Source organism: Glandiceps talaboti, chromosome 16 (genome assembly GCF_964340395.1).
Source record: "Glandiceps talaboti chromosome 16, keGlaTala1.1, whole genome shotgun sequence".
NCBI lineage: Eukaryota > Metazoa > Hemichordata > Enteropneusta > Spengelidae > Glandiceps > Glandiceps talaboti.
Window position 1 is genome coordinate 21,364,640 of NC_135564.1, and position 25,082 is coordinate 21,389,721.

Genomic DNA, 25,082 nt, shown 5'->3' on the forward strand with positions numbered 1-25,082 from the left:
TAAGGGGGCTAAAAGGTATCTGGCTTTAGTACCAGTAACAGAGATATACTCCAGCTGTTTACAATACTAAAACTTGTGTTTCCTCGTCATCCAATTGTAAGTTTAGAGCACTTTCAAAAAAACACTGTGAACTGTATATGCTTTAGACGTCAAACATGCATTCTTCGGATTAACGACCATCTTCTACCGGGTTATATTACTTGGAAATATTGTAGTCCGGTGTTCATTACACACAGTGGTAGTGACGTTTTGATTTACAATGTACTGTCTATTTGAGCCAATACAACTATTCATATATGAAGCACTGCGGTATAAACGAGTTTTTGGAAGTACACACACTCCTATTCAGATGAAACTTTCTCTTTTGGTTTCTACTTCGAAGAAATACAAATATGTAATACCGTCATCCTCTCCTTAAATAGCCACAAAACGACAAACGTATTAGTTCGTTTAAAAGAACTGCTACGTACTCGAAGGTTCTACAAGCTTTGACTTTTGAAAACATCGTGACAGCAACGGTTGTGCTGCTGGCAGTGACGAGTTAATAGTAAGAGAGCAAATGTTACAGGCAGTGCCTGGGGAGAACTAATCTGGAAGGGTAGGTCTATTTTATTTTAGATATCCACTCGTTGGATAGTAACGTTTGTGTAATTTTTAGAATGAAGTAAATAGATGTCCTATTACAATGTATCTATGTGGATTTGAAACAATTAAAGCGAACATGAATCCACCAGATCGGGGGATTTAACAAGTTCGATCAGCAACTGATATAACTATGACGTTTCTAACATAATGTAAGTTTATGCTAAGGCAGGGCTTCGATCATGTTTCATTAACAGGAGAGGATCGTGGTTTTTGGATGGAGGGGAGGAGGGAGGTATTTCGACAAAAATGTCACTCTATGTATCACAAGAACTTGAATGTATATTTGTCGAATTGGTGAAAAATACTACTGTATAAATATAATGACGACGCCCTTGATAGATGTAAATCCTAACATTTCTGAATTCATTTTGTGACGATGCAATACAATGTAAACTATTAATCATCAAAATAATCACGTGTAATCAGCAAAGATTGCTACAATACTTTTAAATTGTTCATTATATTGAACTTTATTTATGTTATTGTACTTACTAAAGCATGTACTATCCCATAATAATCACATTATCTGGAAGCCATGTATAATGAACCTGTATTGACAAAACCTTGCTGAACGTTGCTGAACGTTGTGTCGTGCATGTGCAGATACACCACAGGTTGTGATTCGTAAATATGAGTGCTTATAAATTTTCAAAGGTTTTCACAACGCTATTGATGACTGTTATAAGAGGCACATGAAAGGAGATAGCATTCTATATGAAATTCTATAAGGTTGCATTAAAATTACATGGGATAAAAAAAAACTGCACAATCGCAGAATGTTAATAAAGATAACAAGATGACGAGATAAAGTTTCGATTTTCGTCTATACATTTACAATGCAATAAATGTCATTTGTCCAGTCCAGATAGAATGTGCGGGATTATCCTTTAGAGTTGTACAAATAAATGGTTATTAAAATTAGTACTTCGGAATAGGCAAATAAAACATCAGACACAAACTTTGAAGCGAGAGAATAAACTTTTATTATTTTACTTTATCACGTAATGTGTCAGTTCACCGCTGATTCCTATGATTGTAAACCGTTCACTTTTATTTTCCACACCACCCGGATAAATATTAATATTGGAATTTATACTTCAAATTCTCATTTCATTTCTTTCAGCCTAAGGGTTGATATTTCAAATTAATCATCGATGGAGGTACCAATGGAACCCCTCGCTGTCAAGGCATTATCTCGACATGTTGGAAGATCTAAGTACAATCCAAGCCTTTTCAGACGTACAGTTCAAAAAGTGTTTGCGGTAAGTAAACTCATGTTTAACCTTTCACTATTGGTCAGGTTACACAGTTCTCAGTAATGCTGTATAAAGAAACCCAGCAAGGTTTCAGTTATGCAAGATATCCATGATATGTCAGAATAATACGAGAATAACCTTTGACCTCGATTACCATCTGTTACTCCGTAATGAATGACTTCTCTTGTTATGACTCACCCAACATATAATTAGATATAAATGCGTGGCTATGCATGAGAAATTGACATGGAGGCTGAAACAATTCGATGGGTTTAAATATGCAAAATTTTATTTCCTAAAAATATAATAGCACAAGATATAAATTATCAGTACGCTCATCCGCGCACTATTGAAACGTCAGCTTGTACGAATATGTGCTCTTAGTTTTAAACTAATCATCACATCAAACTATCAAATCAAATAAGTAAATATCTTAGACAAAATAACAAAATGAGCATTTTTTGATGTGTGCTCTTATACATCTTTTCTGTACGTAAATCACAACTGTATGGAAGTGTAACGGTTTGCTAATTCTAATACAACTGTTTCTTTCAGATGTCTAAATTTCAAAAACGAGAATGCATATGCTTTATACAAGACAAAAAATCGAGGTACGTTTATGCCCATCCCACCATCATTATCATCACAATGTGTTGTGTTGTGTTGTGTGGTGTGGTGTGGTGTAATGTGGAGTGGTTATGTTGTATTTTGTAGTGTAGTGTAGTGTAGTGTTCCATTATGTGTTGTCTTGTCTTGTCTTTGTGGAGTGGTGTGGTGTGATGTTTTTTGTAGCATGGTGTGGTGTGGTGTGGTGTGGTGTTGTGTTGCGTTATGTATTGTATTGTATTGTATTGTATTGTATTGTATTGTACTGTGCTGTGCTGTGCTGTGCTGTGTTGTGTTGTGTTGTGTTGTGTTGTGCTGTGCTGTGTTGTGTGATGTATTTTGTAGCATGGTGTAGTGTGATGCGTTGTGTTTTGTATTGTATGGTGCTGTGCTGTCGTGCTATGTTGTGTTGTGTTGTGTTGTGTTGTGTTGTGTTGTGTTGTGTTGTGTTGCTGTTTACCGAGTAAATTTAAACAAATTCTCGCGGCTTCGCCGCGATTACTTCTACAGCCTATATTCAGTGCTGAGTTGGTTGACAGCCATGCGAATGCATTTGTCTAAGTGTATGCTTTCCTATGCCTGTCTGTCTGTCTGTCTGTCTGTCTGTCTGTCTCTCTCTCTCTCTCTCTCTCTCTCTCTCTCTCTCTCTCTCTCTCTCTCTCTCTCTCTCTCTCTCTCTCTCTCTCTCTCTCTCTCTCTCTCATCTCCGTCTCTGTATGTCTCCTTCTCTAGCTCTATCATATCTCTCTCTGTGGAGACTTTTTGGAACATTCAAATCTCAGGAGCAGTCGTTTACCTTGTACTTTACAAAATTGTTCACTTCGGTTACCTACCATACATTTAATTATGAGGCATTCAATGGCCAAGCGAATGTGTGTGTGTGTGTGTGTGTGTGTGTGTGTGTGTGTGTGTGTGTGTGTGTGTGTGTGTGTGTGGTTAAATCAAAACTAAATGCCTCTGGATTTCAAACCAAGCTTTTCGCTCAAGATTACAACTTTCTACCTATGAATAAATTCTAACACTAATTAAAAGCTGCAATGGATATTTTTCATTGAACAAATTGAAGCAAACTTAACTTTTGTTACTTTATGAAATAATATGTCTCTGGTTTCAAATTAAAATAGCAAAATGACGTACTAGACCTGTCAAGTGGTGTGTGATCCTTGTTTAATATTTATTTGTCACTGTTCAGTATGTTACAGTCTTATTTTCTTCGCTCAATTCACCCCCCCCCCCTAAGGCGAAGAAAAACGTGACAAGGCAGCCTAAACAGAAACAACTTACAAATTCCCTTTACTAATATTTATAACGTGTTCATGACCTCCCATTGGTTTCTTCTCCTTCCTCTTCCTAGGCATTATCTATTAGTCATCATCATCATCATCATTATCATCTTCCTTGTCGTCGTCGTCGTCATCCTCATCATAGCTATTTGCGTCCCTTCAACTTAAAGCAGACAAATTGTAAATTAATTTAGACATACATTGTAGAGTTCACGTGACTTCACGTGTAAACGTACCCAAACTTGAACTCAACATGATAGGTGATGGTGGTGGTGGTGGTGGTGGTGCTGCTGCTGCTGCTGCTGCTAATGATGATGATGATGGTGAGGAGGAGGAGGAGGAGGAGGATGATGATGATGATGATGATGATGATGATGATATGTTTATTAGACAACACTTTACAACAATCTGTATGTTCCTGTTGATTAAGGGGTCAAGATCCAATTTGCGGATGTGGAAGAAGCCAGACCAAGCACGCAAAAATACTGAAGGAAGAGGAAACATGGAATCGTGATTTACACACACAAACATCTAAAACAGATGCATATGGAGAAATTGAATTTCCTGGTTATAGTAAAAGACCTGCTAGGGTAAATATATATTTTATGAAATTCCACTTAATGTGATGTATTAAATATGATGTCATGTTTTCGTTTATATATATAAATATTTTTGTGAGGATTATGTACACAATAATTGCATTTACATTTGTTGTTGTTGTTGTTGTTGTTGTTGTTGTTGTTGTTGTTTTTTGTTCAATTTCAGTGAAGGACACTACAGAACAATACTTCTTCAAACGTACAACAAAACCAACCAGACGATCTCATTCACACACGTTCCATGGAATATCATCAAAAACAAATACATACAAATACTCCTATTATTCCCGCACCGTAAATGACTGGAATAATCTCACAAATGACATTGTCTGCTCTGCATCTACTGAAGTATTCAAAGAACAAGTATCAGAATGCATTTAATTCTTTTCACCATTACTAGTGATGTCCACACACGTACATATTCACAAACTTGGTGTGATATTTATAAGTATTAGGACCGAGTAAACAACAACAGAAGAACATATACCTATCAACAACTTAATCCTAATATATTAAACTTAAATAAAATTGAGGGTTTAAATAGCATGTGATAATTAATTGATCTGCACTGCAATGAAGAGTTATGCATTTATTTATGTATTTACAGTACATCAGATTGGATTACAAGACCAAAGCCAACGAGATTGTGGATTTACTAGTTGGACAATGGAATTTGACATTGCCAAGTCTGTTGATATCTGTCACTGGTGGTGCCAAAGACTTTACTATGACCAGTAAACTGAAACAGGTTTTACGTCGTGGTTTGACACAAGTTGCACTGAGCACAAGTAAGCAATATAATAAATAGTAATTGTTAAGGCAAATGACTTTATCTATAAATAATTTTAGATTAGAAAATGTATAAATCGATTTATTCCATATGACTATGAACCATCTGACATAAAAATTTGACAATGTTTTTTATTTACCTTTTAATTTATGCTACATTTCCCTTTGATCACATGGCTGTATTTGCCTTTGTTCGGACGTGTACTTAATTTGCTAGTAATCATGCGTTTGTCATAGCTTAAAGAAGGTGTGCTAGACGTGTCTGTCTGTCTGTCTGTCTGTCTGTCTGTCTGTCTGTCTGTCTGTCTGTCTGCCTGCCCGCCCGCCCGCCCGCCCGCCCGCCCGCCCACCCACCCACCCACCCACCCATCTATCTATCTATCTATCTATCTATCTATCTATCTATCTATCTATCTATCTATCTATCTATCTATCTATCTATCTATCTATCTACCTACCTACCTATCATTTAACTAGTGTCAATCACACAGTCATCTCAACAGCCCAAAATGCTTTCAATAGATTATTCATCATCCATGCATATCAATTGATTTTCTTGCTAAAAACCGACAATCTTCCATGTCAAGATGTTGGTCTTTCTTAACCCTGGTACTTCTTACAATTATGTGCGTTGATTTGGAGATTCTGTGTATTTGTCTCTAAGATGTGTGGATTATAACTGGTGGTACACATACTGGTATTATGAAACATGTAGGGGAAACAGTACGTGATTATACGATGGGTAGTCGGTCAACGGAGGAATCAAGTATTGTCACTATCGGTATTGCTCCGTGGGGTATTGTACATCACCGAAATACATCACTTATCAACAAGGATGACACTGTGAGTAAATATATAAAGCTCTTGGGTTTCTGTTGTGCTATTATGTTGCATTTTAACAGTAAACGGACATGGCCTTGAATTTGTACGTATGTTTCGTCGTTTTCCTTTCATCATGATCATACGTTACTTTATGTTTTAGTATTAACTGAAACATGCCTAGGTATTACTAGTCACTGGTTTCTATAACTCGTACAATGAAGACTAATATTACCTACAAATCAACATATGAAATCTCGTACTGCTTGACCCCTATGACGGTAATTATTAGAGCACAGGGGACTGCACATATACAAACATTAATTTCAATCTCAATAAAATCACTTTCTCTCCCGAAAAATACAGGTGTGCAATAATTGTTCATATGTTGATAAAACAAATTGTTTATAAATCCTAGTGAGGAATTAGTGGTTCATTGCTTGCATCTTCATTAAAGCAATATTGAATTAAGTTATGTGAGTATGTAATGTAGAAAAGAGTTCAGTTCCCAGACATGTATGGCAGTCCTGGGCCACCACAGATATGTAACCTGTCCCAGTAGACTTCCCTCTTTGAAGTTTCCAATAAATTCACCAGGCAGGGCGTTCGATATACTGTGTCTCTCACAAGATTGCACCTTCGCCATCACTATCGATTCTCTTGTTGACGATGTGAAATGGTTGTGTTTTTGTATTTCTTTATTTCTCAAAAAGAGACTCGAAACTTTCCACTATAGTAAAATGAAAAAAAAAATTCAGTGCAGTATGTATACGCAGTCTTTACAGAATGAAACCTATATTTCAGAACCGTGCACGTGACTTGAAACCGGTGCACTACAAAGTTGATGACCCAGAAGGAAACGAAGCGTCCCTCGACCCAAACCATACACATTTTATACTGGTAGATGATGGTACCGAATACAAATTTGAAACAGAAATATCTTTACGTAGTGCAATAGAGGAGGCAATATCTAAGAAACATGTGGGAGTTGGTAAGTAACTTATCGTATGCCTTAATGGGAGTTGGTAAGTAACTTATCGTATGCCTTAATGGGGAACATTACTCCAGGAAATAAAGATATTTTCATAAACTTTAGTCAATTCATGATTTACATGATCTACATCACGCGTAATTTCAAAATCCGGATTACTAATTACCTTCGGTGAAAACGCCATGAATATTCGTTCTTCAGCTGCCTTTTATTATTTATTCAGTGTAAAATGTTCGTCGTTTAAATCTCATGTATTATTTTGATGATCTTTTATATGACATGCAAACTGTATCAACCAGTTCATGAGAGGTTGGATATTTGTTGGTGACGGAGACAACTCCATTTTTTTAAAGTCCGTCTATTCTATTTTATCACAAGATGGTGAAATCAAAATACCCACAGTATGTCTGGCGCTAGAAGGTGGGCCAGGAACGATTGAAACTGTTAAATCAGCTTTATCAAAAAAGATACCAGTTGTCATCGTCGCGGGGTCAGGGCGTGCAGCTGATGTACTCGCATGGGCAGTAAAACAGGCAACCAAGCACAAAAAGGATGGAAGTTTTGATCAGTGAGTAAAACACTGAATACTTAACACATGAACCAACTTTTAGTGGGATTCTATATTTCGTAACAACACTATTGTGTGTTCACGTGATTTTCAGTACATTGAAGGATCACGCGCTAGACCCACTTAGGTCAGGTAAGGTTAGGTCACGTCATAAAATGCCAACCTTCATAAAATGCCAACCTTCATAAAACGCTAACCTTCATAAAATGTCAAACTTCATAAAACGCTAACCTTCATAAAATGCCAACCTTCATAAAACGCTAACCTTCATAAAACGCCAATCTTCATAAAACGCTAACCTTCATAATGGACCCGTAACTTCGTATCACTCATAATTAGAACTCTTTGTTTTGTGCTCAGGTATGTAAATGGTGTGTATAGCTGGACATAAAGGGTTATTGTACTTATCAAACCAATGCACTTTTGTGGTATGGCCTTAATCCAGATTTTGACCGAATGGAGATTAATTTTCAATATTACATATTACCGAAATTTATCTCGGAATGCACAAGACTTAGTTAACAATTACCAATGTTTTAAAAATATCATAAATAATGTAACTGAACTTCATACACGGCACATCTGTACTCCTATGTAGTTTAAATATGGTTTCGATAAATATCAGTTTGGCATTGATAACTTTTCGTAGAGGACTGAAAGAACGGCTGATGAAAGCTTTGGGAAATACTGACAAGAGTGACTCTGTGAAAGTTTGCTTGGAACCAGAGAACCTAGCTCTCATAACGATATTTGACTTGGACTCAAAGGGATCAACAATAGGTTTCGATTTGGCGTTATTGAAAGCAGTATTGAAGAAAAGTCAAATCCAACCTAATTTGAAGAGTGAGTAGAACTATTGTGATTTAAAAGGAAAACTCTTAATGTGTCCCGCATGATGGAGGCTATTGTAACTGGTTCCATCTATCCAGGCACAGCCATTACTCTACCACATTTATATAATCAACAGCGATACCAAATCTTACTGTAGGGCAGCATACCCTGTCATAAACCATTACTGTTTACGCCAACTCTTTCTTCTTGGCAGTCAGGTTAATTTTTATTAACCCAAACGAGCAACGTTACAGGAATGACCTTGTCTGTCTGTACGTGTGTGCGTTTTCAGCAATATTTCTGACATATAACTGAATTTCAACCATATTTGACAAAAAATCAAACACTACACGGTTCCTAGTACGTCATTTAATTTAACGACTTTACCTGTCTGACAAATACGGTGGCCATAGTGTGACAAAATGGAAATGTTGGCTGTTATCTCAAAATGCTTTACACATAGAGACACCATTCAGGTGTCTACCTCATATTATAAATCGTAAGCATTCTAATGAGACCTTGACCTTTGACATTGACCAATATCTTTGAGGGAAAATAGCCGAAATTCTCTTTATATTAAAAATCAGGAATTGAATATATAGAGACTCCCCACGTGTCTAGAACCATGTTATTAAAGGCGAATTTTCTTTTATACAATGACATATACCTTTGACCCTGACCGCCATCCTCAAGGTCACACAGCAAATTTCTCAATAACATATGAAGTTTTGTATCGAGGGACACCATGCAAAGTCTTGAGCCTATGCTTATAGGGGCTACCTTAAAATCCGGACACTGAGCTTTGACACCGATCTTCATATTCAAAGTGAACTAACAAATCGTTCGATTTTTATGAAAGATAATTACCATTCAAATCATAAGTTACTGGCAGATAGAGGCTAAGGACAAAATTCAGCAAAATCTTGTGAATTAACAGCAAAACAACATTTTATCAATTGTTAATTGTAAAGTGGAGAAAGTATAAGTACAAATTCATTTTCATTTTTCTGTAAGGTTATTGACGAATTATGAATTACTACTATGCTTAACATATTCTATTTTCCAGAAACCAACGAGTTGCACTTAGCAGTAGCCTGGAACAGAATTGACATTGCGTCAGAGTTATTGTTTTCGGATTCGAAGAAATGGAACAAGGTAAGACGCCTTGATATGATGTCAGACTTCGTCATTAACTAATAGAAAACGTATGTAAAACAAACCTCAAAGATGTGAAGTTCGCTTAACATTTCTCGATCATAAACAGAGGTTAAGGGAACCTTCAGTAATGACAAGGGGAAATTAGGGGATGAGTCATTCCTTACAAATTTGTCCTCGGGGGAGGGCCATATAATAGAAAACGGAAGTTAAGGGAGGGTAACGTTTTACTTTGTTTCATATTCAAAATCTAACTTTGCACTATTGTGTGATTTTGGCATGATCCCACCACTGCCACCAGTTCCAAATCCTACTGCTACCACATTCCCACCACGTATTACTACCACCATTATAAAATAATATCACAATGTATCAGTGAAATGCAGTGATTCAGAATTAGTTGTCAGTGGTAGTGTGATGAGAGGCGTAGCAAGATATTGGGGGATAATGTGGTGGAGTGGAGATGATTTAACTCGGTCCTGGGGTAGTTAGTTAAGTGCTCATCTAGTCTATATGAGTTCTGGCCTTCAGCTTAGCCAATTACGTTCAACTGTAGGAATTGATTTAATACATACACAAACTGACTGTGGTAGTGGGGTAACAGTGGGAAACAACAAATGCCTGTAAAAACTAGCAATGCGAGGATGGCAAGCTTTCCTGTGCTGATAATAGGAACAACATTTTTGACAACTAACTTTCATTCATATAGAGCTAAATTTCTTGCATAAATCATGAAATTGAAAGACTGTACCCTTATGGAAGGCATTCAGTTTAAATCTGGTGTACACTTCTTTTTTTCCTAGCAGCATTTATTTATGTTATATTCCTCATTAACTTGTTTGATTATCATTGTAAGTAACGAATCTGCCCCTGTGTAGCTAATGGTCAATGCAGATACAATACAAAACTATACAGATATATCAAATAACATTATCTAAGTATTGTGTTGCTTAAAACACTCGATCCAGTGTGACCTTTGTTTCTCCCACAGGAACTCGGCCAAAGCGAGCATGTTTTGAGAAAGACTGTTTATTGCATAATACAAGTCAGAATATTTGTTAAACTCTGATAATTAAGTTCTATTATTTTTTACAGCTGGATATGTTAGGTAAACCTTTACAAATTGCTCTTACAAACGGCCAAAAGGAATTCGTAAAGTTATTTCTTGAAAATGGAGTCTGTCTACAGGAATTTCTCCAAAGTGAAATACTTTGCTGTCTGTATAACCAGGTAGGTTTCCTATCTTGCATTTGGTAAAAAGGCTGTTTTAGCCGTATCTATCAATCAATCAATCAATCAATCAATCAATCAATCAATCAATCAATCAATCAATCAATCAATCAATCAATCAATCAATCAATCAATCAATCAATCAATCAATCAATCAATCAAATCAAATCAAATCAAATCAAATCAAATCAAATCAAATCAAATCAAAGCAATCAATCAATCAATCAATCAATCAATCAATCAATCAATCAATCAATCAATCAATCAATCAATCAATCAATCAATCAATCAATCAATCAATTAGATAAAAAGTCAAAATCAATGCAATGATGAATCAATCGATGAATGCATTTGGTCAATTGTCAATTTTTCCACAATTCGAAGATAGATTTTGGGATGTTTACTGTTTAATATACACCATGTCATATATATAAAGTTATGAAAAATCACATTTCAACGTCAGAACCCCAAATTGACACAATAATGCTTAATCGATTCAATATATCATGTTTATTCCAGAAAAAGTCTGGTCAATTATTGCTTAGAGTGTTGAGTAAACTTGGTATATTACAAAAAGACCAGGAAAGGGTAAGTCATGTGTTCACATCTTTTTAAATTCAATAGAATCTAATATAATGTCGTCAAAACCGTGTATTTCAACATGTTCCATAATGTAACCAGATTTAAACTGAATGCCTCCCGTAAGGGAATAACTAATTATGCAAATTACTCATTACAGGTAACTAGGCTGTATCTTAAAAATTCAAGCTTCAAATTTCATACTAATACTATAATATGGTGCATACATCAACCATAATAATACGCACCTGTCCTGTGAACTTTGATATCGGTGACGAATGTACAAAACGATATGGTATGTCTTACTTACAAAGGGGAATCGGCTATCAAAATAACTCAAAGTCGGAAGCTACATCAACAATATTGTAGAGTCTATTTGTGATTTAGAATTATTGACATGTTTACCAAAATATATAAAAGCTGACGTTTTTATTTTTTGGATTTTGCCTAACTACTGCAAATCATTAATCAAACAATGCCTTCATTAAAATCTAAAGCTAGATCAGCAAACTTCATAGGAAGCATGCACATCGTTATCAATTTATACACGACGTTAAATTGGATGTGAAGTATGCATTCTTAATGTGTTGCGTAAAATATTCAATTAAGCAAATGTGTCCTTAATATTCATGTGATGTTTACTAACACTTTCTCGGATCTTTTTTTTTCATTGCAATGATGTGTACCAAGTTACATGACAATTAGAGAAAGTAATCAGACACACACACACACACACACACACACACACACACACACACACACACACACAAACAAACAAACAAACAAACAAACAAACAAACAAATAAATAAATAAACAAACACACACATAAACACACAAACAAACAAACAAACAAACAAACAAACAAACAAACACAGACATACATACATCACTAATGTATAACCTCCCTTGCGGAGTCAACAATAAATCATAGTAAAGTAGCCAATCATCTGATTTTCACTTTACCTCCTTTTTGAGGAGAGTGATATAGCAAGGTCTGTCTGTCTGTCTGTCTGTCTGTCTGTCTGTCAAAGTACTAAGCTCGGTATGACAGCATGACTATATTATTCAAGACCTATTCGGCAAAGTGCTAATTTATAATTACACAACTTGCTTTATCTCAGAAAGTTAAACTGCCTCACGTGACGCTTTTACTAAGGAATTTAATGTATGCCAACTACGAACTACCTCCAGAGTATGATCTTAAAGACAAGGCAGACACAGAACACCGGTCTATATTGCATCGTCAGCTATTTGACTGTATTGGTAATCAGAACCAAGGTAATACTGCAAATATCGACTCTGCATGAACTTTCTAAAGTTTTCATTAACATTTTTTTAAATCTTATTTTTCAAATAGATCTGGGTCACTGATCCGGTTTCACATTGACATATATACCACTTTGTACTAGCCCTGAAGTATATATCATACCAAGGCGTTACTATTCCAGGTATCAATGTATCTAGTGTCACTGCTTTGGCTTTTCTGAACCGTTAACTACCTTCTGTTTGTCTGATATTCTTGGTCAATTTTACTATTTCACAGAAATCTCGGATTTTGTTAATCCACGCCGAGAGTTGATTTATTGGTCAGTGTTGTTAAATCATCATGACTTAGTTAATCTCTTCCTTGAGGATTGTGAGGATGCTATTGGTGCTGCATTGGTAGCTGCTAGAATATCAAACAAGATGGCGGAATGGGAAAACGATGTGGACAATAAGGAAGACATGCTGAACAGAGCAAAGTGAGTATATATTTTATTGTTATGAAGTACTGTGATTTGTTTTAATAACTGGAAGTTATGGTGATACTATCAGCAAATAGTGATACAATTCGAAATAACTATTTTATAGACAAATGGAAAATAATTGACTGTTATATTGCTCTGTCTTTCTGTTGGAATGAATTCAAGCATATTTGATGATTCATTCATCGTTGTGTGCGTATAAGTCACTTGAATTATATGGACTTTATATATTATCAACCTTTTAAATTTCATATTTAACGCAACATTACATACGTCATTATGAATGTTAGATAATCTTTTGTTTTCTTTAAATTTCAAACAGAGCGTACGAAACCTTTGCAAGCAATGTTCTAACTGAATGTTATAATTGTGATGAAAAACATGCTTTATTGCTCCTTGTTCGACGTTTGGATTCCTGGGGAAAATGCACATGTTTACGACTAGCGTTTCAAGCTCGATGCATGAATTTTATATCAAACACAGCCGTACAGGAATTACTTGATATAATATGGTATGGAAGGCTTGATGGTGACCGAACGTCGTTTTGGAAGGTATAAAGTATTATCACTACATTTTCCAATTCTCTGTTCATGTATGTGTTTTGTCATAGTTTTCATAAATTGCTCTAATTTGTCTGTTTGACCACAAATGGTGCGGAATTTCGTTATTTTTTATTTTATTGATACACATTTGTTGGAAATAACACATGATATCAAATTACTCAGTTAATCTGTAATTTGATTTGATTTGACATTACTTGGTTTGATTTACAGCTCTTCTGTTGTTTGGCATGCCCTCTACTGGCCTGTTGTCTTCTAAAGTATAGAGAACAATCTGACGACAATTCTGCTGAAATAATGAAGACTTTTAAGTCAAAGGTGAGTAACACGATTTTGATGATTAACTAACATTTGCTAAATAAAATAAATTTAGTGTGCTTGTTATCATCAAACCCCTTTCATGTAGAATGTATCAAAGAGTCTTAATTGATTAGTAATTAGCATAATTAGCATATACAAGGTATATCAATCTCCCATGCAAGTAAAATGTCTTTGGCAAAGTCTTGTAATAACAGATTACTTAGGCTACAATGGACCTTTTAATATCATCAAAGACTGTTTGGTAACTTAAGTGTCTGTTTTGTTGTTATGTCACAGAAAATTCAAGGCAATATATCTTAGCAGTTGCATCTTGCCTGAAATAAAAACTCTATAGGCATAATGATAATTATGCATCTAACCAACAAGGTTTCAAAAGTCATTACTAAGATCACTGTGTACTTTTTATACCAATGTATCGCTGTGTACCAATATGTACATATTGTTCTCGTATACCGTACTGATATTAAGTCGACTTCGGAGGAACACAGTTTTCCCATACACTTATGTATTAAGCTAAGTGTACTTATACTGAGGGTCGACTAGGGGATGAAGGTATTATGGGATGTTCATTCCCTTCATTATTTTCGTCACTAAACTATACTGCCAATCTATTTCTTATCTTATTTTTGTAACGTATTTCCATCTTCAAATTTTCTGATTCAATTCTATCAATATTATTATTAACAGTGCAGAAAGATAAATTCTACACCCCTTTCAACACTGATATGCATGGTTTGAAAGTATCATTTCCATCAATCACTTGTTTGTGTCAATTTAGCACAATGACACAACAATGTTATTGTTTTTCAATCCAATATGGCCCACAATCAAACATTCAAACAGTGGATAAAATAACTATGTGTTGGTGTCCACAAAGGACAAGACAAAAAAGTAAAATTTGTGTGGAGTGATCTATGAAATTCCTTGCCAGGGTCAGACCAACACAGGTCAATGCAAGCACACATACATAGGGGAGACAGAGAGATCACTCAAAACTAGATTTTTTGGAACATAGAAGACCAAGTTCCAGCACACTTGAAGTCTCCCAACACATCGAATCACCAGGACATTCAGTCAACATAAACAATGTAAATATTCTTGACACCGAAACTAGACATTTTGAATGGAGAGAGAAAGATGTCATCTACATCCGGTCACTTAAAACCATCATTAAACAGAAACTGAGGGCCATATAAACTTCCAGGCGCCTGTGACCTCTTATTAGGTTCACGTGTCAGGTGTACTGGATAGTGGGTCAATCTGTTGACAAAGACTGAAGTGTGCAGTCGAAAATTTCAGGTGAAATTTTTTACTTGTGTTGGGAACAAAAGTTAAATAGAACATTACTAATGTATTGTTGTACATGTTAATTACACTAATTAACACTTGATTAACATGCATATGGTTATTAACATGTTAATTACAGTAATTGACACTGTTTAACATATTCATATTCGTACAAAATAAGGCAAATGTTGTGTTTCCGAATGATATCCGACTGGAATGCGTTCGCACATGTGGCTAACGAAATTGCTCTATCAAAGATCTCATTGTAAAACTGCTCGTAAACTATCCAATTATATTTGTAGCATTTTCTCACAATGGCTGTATGTCCAACAACAAATTACAATCTCTTTCAGTGAAGAATCAAACATGCCATCATTTTAGTCTTACTTGGTTTATACATTTCAATTTTCAGGACAATGATAATACCAGAGAAGAAAGACAAGGTGACGGTAACCAATGGTAAGGGCTATGAATTAATATATTCTTTCCATTCCGACCATAAGTCAATTTCGTATTTATGAGTAACATGAAAATGGTGATAATTGTAAAGTTGCGATATCAACGCAGCAGCAGTAATAGACTATTTCAACTGTCACTTATCATTTATATTTCTTACGCACAAGCTAAAAATGGTATGAACGAAGTAGTTCACACAGTTCCGTCATTACACTTGGTGAAACATGCACTGATGAAAACGTTTACTTCAGACTTGTTTGGTGGTCTAAGTATTTACTACATATTTATTGAGGGTCAAAAAGAAATCAACTGCATTACTCACTTCATTTAAAGAACATTTGCCGAGACACTCTGCAACTTATTATTCATAGCTCAGATGATGAGGAACAGTCGAATACTGACGAATCAGATGAAGTCAGAAGTATTGGCGTACTTGTTACAAACAAGATATTAACGCCAACACAAAAATTCAAATATTTCTTGGGTGCTCCAGTGGTCAAGTTCTACTACAGCATGGTAGGTATAAATTGCTTTTTCAAATTTTGAATGAAACCAGAAGCTACCTTTTGTGATGTACTTACATGTTTTTAAGTATACTTGTAATTACATGTTTTTAAGCAACCCATTAAATTTGTACACTAAATGTTCACACCGATCGATATACAAACTTTATCGTTCAGGAAATAGCGGGACAACAAGTGCAAGCAATCACTCTTTGAAAGACTAACAAACTGTATTTCTATTTCTCACTAGTTCTATAGCGTCTTGCTTTTGGGTTTGTTCAGTTATATTGCGTTGACACACCATGATAAGATGTTTTCGGCACCAGAGATTTTATTAATGGTATGGATCACTACCCTCGTATTCGAAGAAATACGACAGGTTAGTTACTGTGTGCAAATATGGTAACATACATTATAACCAGATAGATCGATTGCCTTCGGTAAGGATTGATGTTTCTGTATCCGTTGCCATCATCAATATATATGACGATATTGCATAATTACCAAAAATCATAACTAAACAATTTGGTCTTTAAAATCAAAACCTACGATTGTAAGCGTTGTAATTTATCTCCAAAGGATTTGCAAATTATACGCCGCTTCAATATAGAATTTAAATATAGAATTTAAATATAGAATTTAAAGTGGTTAATTATATTTACTGAAACGTAATCAAACGTAACATTACCATAATGAAGATGTATATTAAGTTTCCTTAACAGACAGACAGACAGACAGACAGACAGACAGACATACAGACATACATACATACATACATACATACATACATACATACATACATACATACATACATACATACATACATACATACAGACATACAGACATACACACACACACACTCTCTCTCTCTCTCTCATCCTCTCCCTCAGGGAGAGACAGAGACAGAAACAGAGACAAACTAAAAGTATATACATTAATATTCTGATCATTAAAATATCTCTTGACCCTATAGCAAGGCACAACGAGAGAGAGAGAGAGAGAGAGAGAGAGAGGCAGACAGACAGACAGACAGACAGACAGACAGACAAACAGACAGAAACCATTGACAATGCTATCAACAGAATATTATTAAACGAACCTGTTAATTTGCATAATATTAAATATTGAAATCAGATTTATGATACATGGTAGCTCAATTTGTTTAATTAAAATTTCATGTTAATACTGCTGATATCCTGACACGTATGGTTTTTATTGATGATGAGTGTGGCTTACATACGATATGACTTATTTGCATAATCAACCATAGAGATGAAAGCACGTGAATATCACAATGATGATCAAAGCTTCATCGATAGTTTGATGGTATAAAGATGATTAGCACATTGCATGACAATTTGCATAATAATATTTACCAATCAAATCATACCTTACCAGTGATTGCCATACATAAAGTGAGAGTGTGAATATTTTCGGGTATATAATGATCAATGTGCACCTATATATGAAATTCATTTGTTAATTTATATCCTCGATATGTAACACAATTCCCTTCCAGAAATGTAGACATATAGATCTGTTCGAAATTATCACGTGGGAGAATTCAGTTTATATTTATGTAAACTTCTGATTTGCAGATTGTCAACACTGAAGCGAAAACAACATGTGCAAAGTTGAAATATTGGTGCCGTGATAAGTGGAATATCTTGGATCTGATCAGCCTAGTGATATTTTATGTTGGTCTCATTGTACGAATGCTGCCATTCAGTGGTATGGTCAGAACATCACGATGTATCTGGGCTGTAGATGTACTCTTCTTCTATATTCGATTTCTCCAGTTCTTCTCCGTTCATAGAGAAATTGGTCCAAAACTGATCATGATCGGGAAAATGGTAAATATGAAAACTATTTCACTATTGACGACTGCAATTAATAGGTTTGAAATACAGAAAGGAGTAAAGAAATCACACTTCACAGTTATTACCAAAAATTAAGATACTTTAAAAGTGACGGGTCTACACAAAAATAGACGTTGTAACTCATCAACATTTGAGGCAAGTGACTTATCAGTCAGAATAGCGCCATTGTTTTTTGTTCTTTTTTGTTTTGTTTTTGTAACGTATAGACGTAGTTCTGCTGTTCAGCTCTTCCACTATACAATTTTGTTTTAGCAAAGTCAAGTGGTTAGTGGTTTCGTATGATGACTCACACACACTATAGAACACATTTCATACAGAAAGTTGGTAAAATATTGTATTTTTATAATATAGTCACCTTTTCACAAAAAAATAGTTTACCCTTAATTTGCATATTGATAAACCAATCAACTTGTTTTGAACACATTGTATCTGCTCATCCCAAGACATCTACACAAGAAATTTCAGCTCCATTGACACAGTAGTTTTGGAGAAGATTTTAAAGCATTTTTACCAAAATTATATTTTTTGACCTAATTTGCATAACAATGATTCAATCAACTTGTCTTGAACAACCTTATGTCTGCTCACGACGCCTACATAACGTATTTCAGGTCAATTGACCATGCAGTTTTAGAGGAGAAGATGAAAGTATAAAAGCTAACGGACTGACGCCAGACGACGGAGAATCAAAACGGTTATATCATACTGAATCAGAATTTGCATTTTCAATAAGACTAAAGGGAATGTCCGACATCAGAGAAGTTCAAGTTCCTGTGTTTTGAAATAAATTCAAGTTCATGATGTCATTTTGTCAATTTTTACGTACAGATGGTAGACTTAATATTCTTTGTCGGGATAGTGTTTGTGATAATGTTAGGATATGGTATCTCAGTACAAGCTATCCTATATCCACTTGAAACTCGACCATCCGTTGTGATACCTGGAATATTTTACAAATCATACTTTCAAGTCTATGGAGAACTGTTTCTTGACGAAATTGAAGGTGTGTTACTATTAATTTTTGTTTCTTATTTTGCATTTCTTGGAAGAACTAAACTATTGTTACAAAATCGAAATATACATTTCGACCAACTCATTATACTAGAACTATTGTTACGATACGTTGTTATAAGGCTGCTTTCACAAACACTTGTTGGGGGAGGGGGGGTCGGGAGATTTTTTTTAAAACCCTAATTTTTTTTCAAGTACCCCCCCCCCCTGCCATATTCCAAAATTTTTCAAGTACCCCCTGCCAAAGCCCCAAATATTTCAAGTACCCCCCCACCCGAATAAATTTTCAAGTACCCCCCCCCCCCCCGCCCGAATAAATGTCTTTTGGAATACTCTTCCTGTGTGTTAACATTCCATACCAAGTACAAAACTGTACATAATACACTTAATACCAACTTTGTCCATTATATATATAATCAATTTGTATATTGTGTGTGTATATATATATACACACAAACACCAGTTAATACAAAATGTTATGTTAACCAGTGCATTGCCTTTCCAAAAAACAACATATACTTGTAAATGAATTACACTTTGAATAACTCTTGTAAAATGATCAGCAGACCAGCTGAGTCTTTGTTTTCTGTTCAATATTGTATTAGTACATTATACTAGTAGTGTTACAGTTGAATGTAATTTTAGTTGTATTTGCAAATATTGTGATGCACATGTTATCTAAAGAGAGTTTTATACTGTATTGTTCCAGTTAAGTTTCCTAAATGTGTGCTAAAAGAAATCAAATTGGTCTAAATAACACTGAAAAAACTCTTAATAAAATGCAATGCCATGTATCCCGTTCTTGTTTGATGTAAATTAGTTCAATATAATGTCAAAAGAAAATAAATGTATGACTCAAAAAATGCCAGCCACATTTCATCTAACAGAATAGGAATCAAGTGATATATATTAGTGGTAATGATAATGAAGATGGCCCTATTATCATAGTAATTGTATATCTTAATGAACCTGGTAATACATTTACCTGGTAAGAGCCTGATTATTGGACTGGTTTTGACGTTAGATTACAAAGGTGAATGCAGGATTTTAAACAAAGTCTCAGAATGTGTTTATTTAAATTTTTGATTTCCAAGTGATTGCTCCCTTTAATATTTCTTTCTTGACACACAGTTTCTTGCTCAATTCGTCAAGTTTCTCAACATTTTTACTTGACACTTACCCTTTACTATACAGGTTCACTACCTCATTCCTGCCATATATCTTTAGGGTAACTTTATATTGAGAGTTATGTCAAAGTTTATTTATTTATCTTTATATTTACAAGTAATAGTATATTCATGCAAAGTTGAAAAGTATGTGCAAAAAGCTTATTTTACTTTTTCTCTGTTAACTCAGCTTGTGAGATATTGTCTTCTGTTTCACATGTAGCAGACGTTGCCAATATGCTAATTTTAGGAAATATTTAGAATGTGTTATTAAAAGTTTATGTTGAAAATTATAGTCATATCTATAGGATGAAAAAATACCTTGCACAGAAGTTTTTGATACTTGTCAAGTATGTTTTAGTGCAGGTGCATCTTTTAAATTTTGATGGCAGGCTGAGATGAATCTTTTCCAACTTTGTTTTTAACTTCCAAGAGCTGCAAATGTAAACTGTTGTCTGTCATATTTGTCTGTCATTTAATACTAGTAAGAATTTAAATGAAAAAGTTACACATTATTGTGATAACCACAAACCAAAACACAGTCATGTCACAAAGAATATTTTCAGTACAGTGTAAAGGTAATTTCATACATTAAATGAACCAAATATCAGTAGATAGTAGTGTACATGAAAGACACTGGCATTTTCAGACAAAAAACAATCTGTACCACTCAATTCGCCCATTTCAATTTATCATTACATTAACAGTTTATTATTATTAAAAGAAAATTTGACTGTTTTTGTTTTTCATTTTACTAACTTGTGAGCAACTGTTGTTTGTAGCTGCTGTTTTTGTTGTTGTTGTTGTTGTTGTTGTTGTTGTTGTTGTTGTTTTTGTTTTTTTGCAAAAAAGTACACATTAGAACTCTTAAATCTGTTGGAACAGATTCATTGAACCCTCTTAAAGTACGAATAGTTTGTTAGTATGGGACATATCGTGGTAATTCGATTCTAGACAATACTATGCAAAATTCACTATTCTTTTATAGATCAGAATGTTTATGGAATGGTTACTGTAGCGTATTTAGTAAACACCACTGAAAGTTTTCTATTTTTCATTACATATAGGTGACAATGACTGTTCACGAAACGAAACGATAATTATGCAAGGCGCTGCTAGATGTCCGGAATACAATTCGTTGGTTCTACTTTTGTTGGCATTGTACATGATTTTATCCAATGTACTCTTATTAAACCTTCTCATTGCTATGTTCAGGTGAGAAAACACGTAAAATGTGTCAATATGTTGACGAGACGTTTGTGGATAGTTGAAACGTTTGATTTGTAGCATTCATTATTTCATATCACAAGATATGCATGCTATATATATCTTGCGCTGTCGCAAAAGTTGGTAATTTACGAAAAAAAAGAGGTGACTCTACAAAAAATCGAACTATTGCAAGATGAACGGACGCAAATCATAATTACACAATTTACTACACTTTCCTTTAAAATGCATATGGCATATAAAAAATATAGTATAGTCCGAATAGGATGTATGCTTTCAAATCTAACGGTGTCCTCAATAGTCTCGCGTTGCAAATGTCCATATTCGAGCAGTGCTATATATACTAGTTGCACTTCGAAACTATGAACCTTTTTTGAAAACGTCAAAATGCTTAAACCAATTCAACGTGAAGATATTCGACCCAGTCTCACCCATATTTCATATTATTTGTAGCTACACATTTGCAGCTGTTCATGAAAACACTGACATATTTTGGAAGTTTCAACGGTGTGGATTGATTATAGAGTTCCATGATCGTCCAACTCTCTGTGCACCTTTCATAATCTTTTATCATGTGTGGATATGTCTTGTACGTTGCTGGGACAATAAGCCTCGTAAAATACGATTAGGTTAGTCACAATAATTCTATCAAGTGTTTGTACTCACATTGCGTGTGCTTGATTTACCATGTTTACTTTTAGATAAGGGATGTCAGTAATGTTATTTCACTTAGTACTTTTATCACATGGATCCCTACAATATAATAGAAACATCCACTCCAAAACACGTGTATAATATCAATAACCTAGAGACTCGTCGTTGACTTTCTAATATGGCGAGTCTATCCTACGTTTAGGCTTATCATTTTAATCCCAGCTATGCATTCATGGGTAGATCTAACTAGTCATGGATGAATCACGTGACCATCAGCACACGTGAGTAATCTATTGCATATTGGCAGGCGTTTGAAAAAAAAAATGGCTACTTCATTGACATGATTGCTCAATAAAACCGGATGATCTTTCTAAAAACACAGTCCTGGTATGAAAATCACACTTACAACCTAATTCCGTATTCATGCTTACAACCTAATTCCGTATTCTAGTTCAAATGTACGTCACGTAGGACACCATAGTGTCATCGATCCAATCGGATTTAATACAGCTCTCAAATGGTAATTTCAAATTTAGTACATATTTTTAGATTAAAAAGCCGATGATGAATCTCTAGGCTTAACATTGCCTAAACTAAAATAAAATATTCACTTTGGTTATTTAGATCAAGTTTACATCACAAAAATCAATATCATTGATTGTAAAACAAGTAATGACCCGTACAAAATGTCAAACAATTCAGTCCACATTATAAGAGGATTGGTCAGATTATAATATCAGTTACAACGTCATTCCTTTACTGGGAAAAAATGTGGCAAGCATGGATTGATGAACCTCATAGATTACATTAAACCCTGTTATCTGATTCATCTCTCATGTAGTCCAGAAGCTGACGTCTGGTCAACAAATGACGTTGAGTAGATTCGAGCGTACCAATGTTGAAAAATACTTCCGCAAAAAAGAAGAATTGGCAGCCGATAACATCAATGAAAAAGTCAAAGATGCGTGTGAAAAGTACGTAAAGCATCATTTTGTCGATAACAAATATGTCATTATAATTGTGCAATGTTGTTCATTTGCTAGTTATGAAAATGTACAATCATTATCTCTAATGGATTAATCCTCCATACGTTAATTAATGTTCTCTGTCCAGGTCTACTTTAATAGTTTTGCAGCCGTTTAGTGTTCATGATATTACATTTGGAGCCTTTCTTTTTAGCTCTAGATTACTGGTTATCAACTTGACAGCTTGTCTGTCATTTCACAAATGATGTATCCTACAGATCTGATCTCAATTCGACAGCTTGTCTGTGACTTCACAAATTATGTATCCTACAGAGCTGATCTCAATTTGACATCTTGTCTGTCACTTCACAAATTATGTATTCTACAGATCTGATCTCTATTTGACAGTTTGTCCGTCTCTTCACAAATGATGTATCCTACAGATCTGATCTGAATTTCAGTTTGTCTGTCACTTCACCAATGATGTATCCGACAGATCTGATCTCAATTTCAGTTTGTTTGTCACTTCACCAATGATGTATCCTACAGATCTGATCTCAATTTGACAGCTTGTCTGTCACTTCACAAATGATGTATCCTACAGAGCTGATCTCAATTTGACAGTTTGTCTGTCACTTCACAAATGATGTATCCTACAGATCTGATCTCTATTTGACAGTTTGTCCGTCTCTTCACAAATGATGTATCCGACAGATCAGATCTCAATTTGACAGTTTGTCTGTCACTTCACAAATGATATATCCTCCAGATCTGGTCTCAATTTGATTATGTACAAATGACAGTAATCCCTCATAATCTGAAATTGGCATGATGTCATGTTCTGTAAGTGACTGCAACTTACGACTTTTCAACAGGTTAGACACAATAGTTGACTACATAGAGAGAAATAAATATTCTTCTGAAAGCGAAGAGGATGATATGGGTGATAATCTGCAACAACGTTCAAGTAGTCCTCCCAACAGAACGATGACTTCTAGAATTTCATTGGAGGAAAAGGTAGTTGAATGTATGAATTATTTCATTGCAGTACGTTTTCAAAATTGAGAGATTTTTGAAACAACGTATGGAATTAAGCATGATATAGCTGTGTAATAATGTTCACATAGTTATCAACTGATGCTGTGAAAATACAACAAACCGAGAGGTTATCCTCTTCGCAATAACACCATGGTATTAACAATATTTTCATCTTTCATTTACTTGCAATCAATAGATTGATGAGTTGCTGAAAGCATTCAGAGATGGCAAGGTTGCCTGAATTCGGACTCGTGTATTGTTTACAAGATTTGAGAAATAAGAAGAATCTGATCTTTGCAGAGATTGAATAAAGCGCGACACTTTGTAGCAACGGAAATACATCTATGCAAAGTACTATAATCGTGTAGTATTGAAATATGGACTGAAACTACTGAACACAACATTTCATATATCACAGTATAAGGTGATGTTACAGACTAATACGGTAAATTATATTAACAAGTTTTTTTCTAATACAAGTGTGAACAGTTACTCGTGCCCTGTAGATGAACGGCACACCAAGCCACGTAGAGTTCATTGTAGTTATAGGGTTTTGGCTACCAATACTTGCATTTTGAACCGATCAAACCTTCTTTTATAAGCACATTTTTCTTTTTCAATTCTCCTTTTCTTTACCATCAGCGCTATAGAACATTACATCGCTATGATATTTGATTTTGGCGCTATACCAATTCTTTGATTGATTAATGATTGGTTGGTTGGTTGGTTGGTTGGTTGGTTGGTTGGTTGGTTGGTTGGTCGTCGGTTGGTTGGTTGGTCGTCGGTCGGTTGGTTGGTCGTCGGTCGGTCGGTCGACCGATCGATTGATTGATTGATTGAGTTTTACCTCCCGTAAGGGTACGGGAGGTATTAAAAGGGAAAGGTGTGTCTGTGTGTCTGTGTGTCTGTCTGTCTGT

General features: G+C 34.9%; 1 protein-coding gene across 1 annotated transcript; it reads left to right on the forward strand.

The window, feature by feature from the left end:
* Window positions 1–459: 459 nt before the first annotated feature.
* Window positions 460–24,870, forward strand: LOC144447234 (transient receptor potential cation channel subfamily M member 2-like). Its single transcript, XM_078137136.1, has 26 exons — window positions 460–598; window positions 1,769–1,907; window positions 2,457–2,512; window positions 4,221–4,380; window positions 4,997–5,177; window positions 5,843–6,021; window positions 6,802–6,988; window positions 7,367–7,556; window positions 8,206–8,399; window positions 9,454–9,542; window positions 10,638–10,772; window positions 11,292–11,360; window positions 12,474–12,630; window positions 12,896–13,094; window positions 13,420–13,648; window positions 13,871–13,975; window positions 15,678–15,724; window positions 16,093–16,237; window positions 16,475–16,603; window positions 17,823–18,077; window positions 18,933–19,107; window positions 21,349–21,496; window positions 21,962–22,137; window positions 23,004–23,136; window positions 24,003–24,144; window positions 24,362–24,870. Exons 2-26 carry the CDS (start codon window positions 1,800–1,802, stop codon window positions 24,404–24,406), a joined length of 3,633 nt encoding a protein of 1,210 aa, XP_077993262.1. The 5' UTR covers window positions 460–598; window positions 1,769–1,799; the 3' UTR covers window positions 24,407–24,870.
* The last annotated feature ends 212 nt before the right edge of the window (window positions 24,871–25,082 follow it).